This window comes from Cornus florida, unplaced genomic scaffold (assembly GCF_030987335.1).
Source record: "Cornus florida cultivar Cherokee Brave unplaced genomic scaffold, ASM3098733v1 CherokeeBrave_3.0.0_Hap2_Chr10, whole genome shotgun sequence".
NCBI lineage: Eukaryota > Viridiplantae > Streptophyta > Magnoliopsida > Cornales > Cornaceae > Cornus > Cornus florida.
In genome coordinates, this window is record NW_026775580.1 from 45,740,937 (window position 1) to 45,750,574 (window position 9,638).

General features: G+C 36.6%; 2 protein-coding genes across 2 annotated transcripts; both read right to left on the minus strand.

Annotated features, from left to right (window-relative positions):
* Positions 1–1,128: 1,128 nt before the first annotated feature.
* On the minus strand, positions 1,129–5,073 carry LOC132277548 (uncharacterized). Its single transcript, XM_059779399.1, has 4 exons — positions 4,898–5,073; positions 4,391–4,612; positions 2,044–2,201; positions 1,129–1,957 (listed from the first exon to the last, which is right to left on the minus strand). The coding sequence occupies exons 1-4, from the start codon at positions 5,071–5,073 to the stop codon at positions 1,812–1,814; spliced, it is 702 nt and encodes a 233-aa protein (XP_059635382.1). The 3' UTR covers positions 1,129–1,811.
* Positions 5,074–5,132: 59 nt separating this feature from the next.
* LOC132277550 (probable calcium-binding protein CML10) lies at positions 5,133–7,958 on the minus strand. Its single transcript, XM_059779400.1, has 2 exons — positions 7,694–7,958; positions 5,133–5,326 (listed from the first exon to the last, which is right to left on the minus strand). Exons 1-2 carry the CDS (start codon positions 7,956–7,958, stop codon positions 5,133–5,135), a joined length of 459 nt encoding a protein of 152 aa, XP_059635383.1.
* Between the last annotated feature and the right edge of the window lie 1,680 nt (positions 7,959–9,638).

A 9,638-nucleotide genomic window follows, 5' to 3' on the forward strand; every position in this document is an offset into this window, starting at 1 on the left:
GATCTTGGATTGGTGGATGAGAAGTCAAGAGGTGCCTTCGCTCTCGGCAAGGCCCAATTAATAAGATGACAGGATTATACACGTCGTGACAGCAAACCTTAAAATCACAATTAATGCTATGTCAGGCTTGACCAACTGATGGCTAAGCAACATTTAATGCCCCTGATTAGGGGAGAAGTGACATGGCAACATGGGACAAGGCTCGAGGAAAGGATTAGACCCTTCAGACCCCTAAATCATCAGGATTACTCATGTAATCCAGATTGGGGGTGATGCATGCGAGGGACCATGCATAAAAGGGACCATTAGATAATAACCAATGGAATCTAGATCTATAAATGGCACTGTCCTATGAAGAAAGAACCAACCCCCGAAAGGAAGAAAAGCTGTCATGAAATATTATATACTCGCCCTAACACCATCTTGATCTTGATAGTTGGTCTTCTTCTCCTCCTCCTGCACTGAGCATCTCCTCTATTTTTCCTTCGTATTTGTATTCCTTATATCTCTATTTTATTGCTATTTTATTACCTAGTAAAAAAGAACCCCTACAGACTGAAAGAAGCAAAATAATTACCAGAAAACAACTGGGTATCTTTCAAAATCCTCTCCCAGAGAGAAGTTGACTAGAAAATCAGTAAACAAATGAATTAAAAGATTTCATTTTTTTCATAGTCTCTCTCTAATCATTTGATGGTTTGCTCAACGAGAAGTAATGGAGAGAGGAAAAGGATGGAAGAGGAGATCACGACTAAGGGGATGACGGAGGGGAAAAATCATCTCCGGACACCATCTCACTGGAGGGTGTCCATTGCTGACGTGGCATGGGTGACATGGCAGGTATGTACATATAGTATTTATCTTGTAGTTATATAATAGTACCCTATGTATTTGTACAGACTTCTCCTGCCCGGATAACATTGTCTTCTACTTCCTCACCGCTCACCACCGTACCAACCTCTGCCGCACCATCCTCACAACCTTCCCTTACCTCACCTTCCACCTCTACCACTTCGACACCAACCTCGTCCACGGCAAGATCTCCACCTCCATCCGTTGCCTCCTTAGCCTTTTTTGGAAGGGAAGAGTCTTTTTTTCGACGAACCCACAGAAGAGGAAGAACCCTTCTCAAACTCCGACACGATTGCGTCAGGCACATCAGCTGTCTTTTCGACGGACTGGCAACCCAATTTCTTTCTCTTCTTCCCTTTCTCTCTTTTCTTGGACTTCTCGCCGTTGGCCAAGTGTTCCTCGAAGGCCTCAATCACTTGGTTGATGAGCTCACAGGTCAGCGACAAGTCTTACCGAAACCAACTCTCCTTCAATTCATCCTCATCTTCACAACAGCTCTGAAACTCTTCTTCATCTTTTTCTAATTTCACTTCCCTAGCTAATTTTGCAGAAGAACCAACACCAAAAATTATTTGTTCCTCCATTCCCAACACCAACTTCCTCAGCCACAATTACTCTGCAACTAGAACACTTCAAGGTGTGATTGATATCTAGCAAAACCCATCAACAAAAACAATCCAAAACTTAAAAAACTACCATCTTTTTTCTCAAAGTCACAACAACAAAGATTTTTTTCAATAACTCAGTTCCTATTTCTAAATCAAAATCTAAGCAAAACCCATCAACAAAATAGTCTAGAACTCCAACTTTAGCCTGTGTATCTAAGAAAATCACTAATTCCACTATCAAATAATGATCTTTCGACTATTTTTTTTTCCTATATCAATAATCTGTGAAATAAAAATAAACGAGTAGATCTAAAATTCTAAATGATTACCAGCAACACCTTACAATCTAAATTAGGAACTGCACAAACCAAAAACATAAATTACAGGGTCTTCGTAGCTCAACCTTAAGAAATATGATTCTAGGTTCTTTATTTGAATCAAAGTCAGCACAAGAACCCACAAATGAGTCTGTTCATCCCAAACCCAATTCAACAAATCTGCAAAATAGTACAAAAATAAAAAATAATAAAGCTATATATGTAAGAAGTAATCAAATGAAAGCCAGTAAGAGAAGCTTCCATACCATGGTATGCTGTGGTTGTATTCACCTTCTCCGAAGAAATTTGATGTGATTCCTTATTTTGGGTTCTGAAATTGTCAACGCCATTGGCCAAGTGTTCCACGAAGGCCTCAATCGCTTGGTGGATGAGCTCACGATTCGGTGACGAGTCCCACTGGAACCTGATAAGCGCCGAATATTGCATATTCAAGCGCCCTTAATTGCATTATTTAAGTCCATTATTTGTTTAATTATGTAGATTACCTTCATATGCACGTTTTTGCATATTTTTAGGTTCATTGGCCAAAAAGAAGCAAGAAGGATGCTTTGTGGAGTTTTGAACATCAAAGGTCACAATGCTGAATTTCTGGCAGCAGTGGAACCTGGACTTTACTCGCCATTTTGACCTTGAAAACTCAAGAACTGGATTTCCCTCATAACATGATATATTTAGAGCTCTGAATCAGCTTTCCAAATCTTGAAGCGGTTCATCATTCGGAGTTCGGAGCAGAGAGTTATGATCTTCTTATCATAGGTGCTCAGAACTGCCTGGCAGCAATGAATTTCTGCCTTGCTCTTCAATTTCGACCAACCATCCTTGAGAATTGGATCTCCACCAAAACATGAACTTTTTAGAGCTCTGAATTAGCTTTCCAAATCTTCAAACGGTTCATCATTTGGAGTTCAGAGCGCAAAGTTATGGCCGTTTTACCAAAGTAGGTCCGGGCGGAGCAAACCAAGCATAAGGCATTCTGGCCAATTTTTGAGTGCTCGAGACCTTATTTCGAGTGCTCGAAATTAGGGCAGATTGCTTCACGAGATCAGCAGTGGAGTCAGGACTTTGCTCGCCATTTTGACCCAGAAACCTCGAGAACTGGACTTCCATCATAACATGAAAGATTTAGAGCTCTGAATTAGCTTTCTAAATCTTCAAACGGTTCATCATTCGGAGCTCAGAGCAGAGAGTTATGGCCTTGTTACCAGAGGTGCGCAGAACTACCTGGCAACACTGAAGTACTGCCTTTCTCCCCATTTTCGACCAACCAGACTTGAGATTTGGGTCTTCATCAAAACATGAAGTTTTTAAAGCTCTGAATCAGCTCTTCAAATCTTTAAACCGTTTGTCATTCAGAGTTCGGAGCGTAAAGTTATGGCCATTCATCAAAGTAGGTCTGGGCGGAGCAAATGAAGCATGGAGCTTTTTACACTGAATTTGAGTGCTCGGGGCCCTATTTCGAGCACTCGAAATTTGGGCAGTTTGCTCCACAAGACAGCCCACTTGTGCTCTGAAATTTCCAACTTTGGATTTCCCTATTAATGAGGTGGTTGGGGATGTTTTTGGAGGAGAGAGAGAGCCTAGTTTGGTGGTAGATAAGAGGGATAAGAGCCACACATTTCATGAGTTTCATTTTTACAAGATAGAGGAGAGAGAATAGAGCAAGAAAGGTGTGTTCTTGGAGCTAGAAGAGGGGAGCTCGAAAATGGAGGTCAAGGCTTTGCTTCCTCCTTCCTCTAGTGCATCAATGGGTAACTAAACCTCCATCTAGGGAGGTGATGAAGCCTCCTTTGTAAGCATGCTATAATCTTGTTTTAATTTGGGGAATGAAGTGTATTTGTGATCTTTTCATATTCTAGAGACTTACACATGTTGTAAATGTTCTTCAATTCAATAAATGATTGTGTTAAATGTATCATCTTGTCTTAGATTGTATGTTTTCATGATTATAGGGCTTATATCTTCATAGTGAGAATGGAGATGAAAATATGAAATGGTTTTCTTGGCATGTCTTGTGAAGGTTTTGATAGTCCATTCCTAGGAACGATGAACCATACTACACCCCTAGTTTAATGTAGTTAGGTAGATGGTTCATACCAACCGTGGATGGATTATACTTAGTCTTTGATTACATGTGCATTTACCATACAAAGTAAGGGATTTGATAGGCCATTCCTAGGGGATTATACTTAGATGGTTTATACTTAGCTCTGATTGTATGAACTTCTTGAAGATGGTGTAGTTATCATGCATCTCTATATATCATGGTCATTTACATAAGTAGTTCCCCAAGTTATATGCAAGCTAGCATGTTTATGAGGTGTGTGGTGGATTCATTTCCCTAGTCCTCTCCACCTAAGTTTCACTCCTTTTAATCTCCTTCAATTTATCGTTTTATGCATTCTGAATCCGTAGTTTCAGTGACAAACAAACAAACCCTTATTACCCCTTATCATTCTAAAAACGATTCTAGACACTTAGGTCGCCATAGACTAGCGCAGTCCCAGTGGTTCGACTTACCCGACCAATAGCCCTATTTTACAATGATTCGTGCTATTGCGAAGGTTGATGTATAATTGACCAACCGATCAGAACCAATAGCTCGTGTAGTAGTCGAAACAGCCACAATCGAAGACTGGAGGCTTGTGGGTGTCGAAATTCTTCTTCTTCTTGTCGTTGGCGCTGATCGAAGACGAGTTCAAGGTGGACATCATCATCGACCTGGTAATCATGTAGGCCAGGACTTCCCGGTCCTCCAGAGAGAGAACCGAAGCTAGAGGATGATCTGTTCGGTCACGCGCCGTTGTTTTCAGACAGCTGATTCACCGGTGAAGAAAAGAGGAACCGTATCTGGTGTGAAAAGACGAAAGAGGACAAAATTGTGGGGACCACAAAATGCAAAAATGTTGAATGAGGAGAAGGGGTATTTTGGAGATTGGAAAATTTTTATGTGGTGCAGTGGTGTTGCCGACGGTTGCGATGGTGGTGGAGGAGGACCGGTGGTGAGGATGGTTTTGGTATATTGTATTCATATATAGTTAGTATATATATTGTCTACACTATTCGTACATGGTAAAAAAAGTAAGGTTTAAAAATTATTACTGACTTGGCACTTCGTCATCACTGACAAGGCAATGACATGGAAAGGTAGGCTGACGTGGCTTCATCCCAACCATTGAATCTGCCATGGACAACCTCCAGTGAGAGGTGCCATGGAGAGGATTACTGCCCGATGACCGATGATCACGATTCACGACTTCTACAGTCGACACATCCATTGTTTTGTTCAAGATCCATCTCTATCATTTGTCGCCGGTAGGTTCTAAACTCATCGTCATCAACAACCGAGCCCCCCTTTCTCATCGCCGTTGACGAAATCTAGCTGGGCAACATCGCTGCTCAACATCATTCTCGCCGTGGTCCGGGTCTGGCCGGGTTTCTTCTTGCTCAATCTGATCACTTCACCGTTATCATCATCGTCCGCATCAACCATTTTGGCAGCTTCTTCTCCGCCATTGTCTTCTTCTTTGCCTTGGGAGCCATTTTAGAGAGGGAAAATAAGTGAAATTCTAGACTAAGAAAGAGAGTGCTGGGAAAATTGGAATAGGCGGATGGTATTGTCATTTCACATTTTGCTTACACATATCAGCAATATATTTTTCATGGTTAAATAAAGCCAAGGGTATAATAGTATACTCATATTTTTCATACTTTAAAAAGGGAGTGTGAGAGCAAAATTGGCCTAGGTTTAATATGAGAGCATTAAACTGAAACTTCAGGAGATGTCAAAGCATTTAACGAATCTGTACAAACAATTGAGAAAGCTGCGACATATATCATATTACAAGAGAACTCATAGAGGCGTCCTAAACAAAAACCAAAGAGCATAAGGAGGCACCTAAACAGTAGTTGTATGCAAGATCATTGGACATAAACTTTATTGAATTTTGGAAAAGAGAAATTGATTTTCCTTACCAATAAAAATAATTCAAAATTAAAATTCATGATTGATAACATGGTCGTATTATAGAAAGCTATTACTCAGCCTTCACCCACTTCTGCAAATGTTTGGAGGAAAATAATGGTGTTACACTCTCGTCTAATTTAATTTACCTTTTTTTATCTTCGAAAAGTTCAAGCAATTTCATACCCATATACTTTATATTTTGTCTCGAATCCGAACACTCAATCTTCCCTATAAAAAGGAGAGATATACCATTTAAGTGTGCTTGTATCCTAGTGTATTCCTCGTTCCATCTTACAGTGATTCAATGAATACTATTATGGGTTGCCATCCGACAATATGTCTCATGCAGAATACAGTTGAAAGTATCTCACTTTTGGAGAAGCTCAGAACAAATCTTTATATCAGCATCATGCTTCAATAATTGAGGGTGGCAAAAGCAGAAACTCACACTGTCCGACAACGTCTAGATTCCAGGTGGCCTGTTTTGGATAATTGTTTTTCTTTTTATTGTTATTTTATAAGATAACTATAAAGTTTTATAGATGATTGAGAGAGTGAAGTTGCATTTTACATCACTGAATTAACCTCTATATGATTTATATACTTATATGTACACACACTCACACCATCCTTTAATATCGTTGTATATCTTACTTTTGGAACAGTAACAAGGCAGATTTCAATTGGGGGAAGTCGTTGAAGAATAATAATGAACCAAATACTTACTGGCAAAAATAAATTGAACGAAATAATAAATACAAAAATTTAATTTTAATTGATAATAGCTCAACTTGGGAGTGCTCGCGCCTTAAAAATGGAATTGGAGAGAATTTCGTTAAAAATTGAACTAAATTTTTCTAATTCTGTTAAAAATTGAACTAAATTTCTTCTAATTCTGATTTTAGAGTGCTGATTCAATACTACCAAGCGTAACATCAAAAAAAATTTATACTAAGCAAGATTTTCATATAAATTGAAGAGAAAAAACTGCATATTTAAGTAACAGCTAGAATAAATCAAAATAAAACATATTCAATTATGTGCTTGTATCCTAGTAATTCCTCGAGTGATTCAATGAATACTATTAAGAATTTTTAATAAATTAAATTCGTTACAGTTCAACAAATATAGAAAGTTCTTGTTTGCAATAATTATAAATAAATATTTTAACTTGTTTTTGTATTAGGAACTTGAAATATTCTCAATTAAGTCCTCCAAATAAAAAATTAACTGATAATTAAATCAAATCAAATAAATAAGAGAATTGCGTGTTTTTTTTTTCTAAAACATCATTGGTCCTCACATATTTTTTTTTTTTATAACTAGTGTAAATTTATGATTTCCATAAAAGAGAAGCAGACAAAAGTATTTTATTTTGGTTTTTTTTTTTCCCTTACCTTCTTAGAAATTGTGATTTTTCATTAAAGAAAAATATAAGGTTCTAGAAGACCTAAAATAAATAAATAAATAATTAAAAAAAAAAAAAAGAAGAGAGGATTAACTATGGAGATATGAAGTGTCCAATGATCTAAAGGGCTAGAGAACGAGAGATCAAATTGAAGGTTAAAGATTAAAACTGTGGGAGAATTTTAAAATTTTATGTATCGGAGTGAGAATTAATAAAAAATTTAAGATGGGGAATTTTATTTTTTTTTTTAGAAAAAAAAAAAAGCTTTAAGTATATACACACATATAATATTTACTTAGCTAAAATTTTCACATGATCTACACAAGATGAATTTTACCTTAAAAGATTCTAACATTACTTAAGCATGCTTTTCCATATACATAAGAAGCTGCATGCAGCTTTTGCGACCTCATGCTAATTAAGTAGCTATATAACATGCATATTATATATATATATATATGTATATATATATTACTATATATTAGACCCTTTGGATGCAAAATAATTACAAAATCTAGCTAGCCGATAGTAAATCCCCATTTGGAAGCAAATTTGACAAGCTCATTCATCTCTTCTTCATTAATAAATCCATCTCCGTTAGCATCTGCATGGCGAAATGCGCGTCTAGCTCTCCAGCTGCTGAAATGCAACCCTAGGCTTTTGAAGGCCGCCTTCAGCTCTTTCCTACTAAGCTTGCCGTCACCGTTGGTGTCATATTTCTTGAGAAGTCCCTTCAGCTGCTCTTCAGATAGGGGCACACTTGTACCTCTTGAAATCCACATAGGCATTTTCTTACTATACTTGTTTCAGAGTTTGTGTCTGTTGATGAGGTTGGGATGTGGAGCTAAGAACATAAGTGAGACCATCTTATAATGTAGCAAAGTAGTAGCAGTATCTTCTTTTTTAAAACATTGTTCTCTTCTCTCTTTGGTAGATAAGTACTGAGTAGGACCACTAATCCAAACAGATGAGTAAAAATCATTCCTACTTTAGTGCAAGGATCCTATCAAGTTATCAACTGCCGGGAAAAGAAAGAAAAAAAAAATTAATTTATTGGAATAGTACATAGGATTAACACAAGAACTATATCTCCAAGCATATATATGATGTGACTCATCAGCCTAGGGTTTGAGGGGGGGGTGGTTTCTGGGGCACTTTTGATTATTTTTATTTAATTAAAATATTAAAATATTAATCTCTAAGAACGTACCAAAAAAATCTAAATAAACTATTCTTATCTACTTCTCTTTAATTGTATGTGATGCATGAAAATCATAAATATACATTCATTGTAAAAATGTTAAAGAAGAACATCTCCAATGCCGTCTCAAAGGACTTCTCAAAGTCAAAATATAGCAGGTGAATGATAAAAAATACACTCCAAAGGGCTTTCAAAAGACCTTTAATATTTTGAGAGTATCAAAAGTATTGTCATATATAGTAGCTCTCAAAATTTTTTGAGATTTCTTTTTTCTTATACGGTGTCATTTCTCAAAATATAGCAGGTGGATGAAAATAATACTCCAAATAGCATTTTGGATGAAATACACCATTGGAGCACTAAAATATAACATTTTGACACTACAATTTCTCTCAAAATATAGCTTGGGCATGGAAAAATACCATTTTTCATTGGAGATGCTCTATGGTAAAGCATTAACTGCTCTTTTTTATTTGGTTTACTCTAATTATTAATTAATTTTTACTTAGAGAAACAAATTGAAATTAGTTCAAGTACCTAATAGAAAATAAGTTCTTTCAGCCCTGCATCGACCCGGTTAACAAGAAAAGGAGAAAAAAAGAAAAAAAAAGGGGAAATCAAACCGATTCTCAAACCCAAAAAAAAAAAAAAAAAAAAAAAAAAAAGATGGTGAAACCTAACCTCACCTTGTCAATCTGTTGGGTTAACGAGATCCCAAACCTCAAATATTATGCGTTCATTCATTGATCATTTGTCATGCCATTGCATAAGAAAGAGAAATGAATCACACATATATATGCACTACTTTAATATCCATATGCATTCGAAGTTCAAAAAGTAGGGTAAGTGTGAGAAAATAGGTCTTCAGGCCCCAATACAACTCAATTAAATCATTTTCATTCTTCTTAACACTATTCAAAAATTGTTAAGATAGCTGTAAATTAAGTTAATTAATTAGAGTTGACTTTTGTTGTAAATCTTTCCCATAATTGATAGGTTTCTTATAATTAGCGTAATTGATTGCATTAGGTTACTTGTTCTATACACTTGTAAATCAGTATATATTTCTCCATTAGGAGAAGAATAAAATCATCAAATTATTAAACCTTGAAATTCTTCTTGGTATCAAAGCAGAATTGAAAAACCCGTCTCAAAATTCCTAAAATACGAATCGCACTATAACCCGAAGCCGCACTTTGTTGTTATAATCCCTATCATCCATGACCAAAGACAACAACAAAACTGAATTTTCAATCGTTCCCGCACA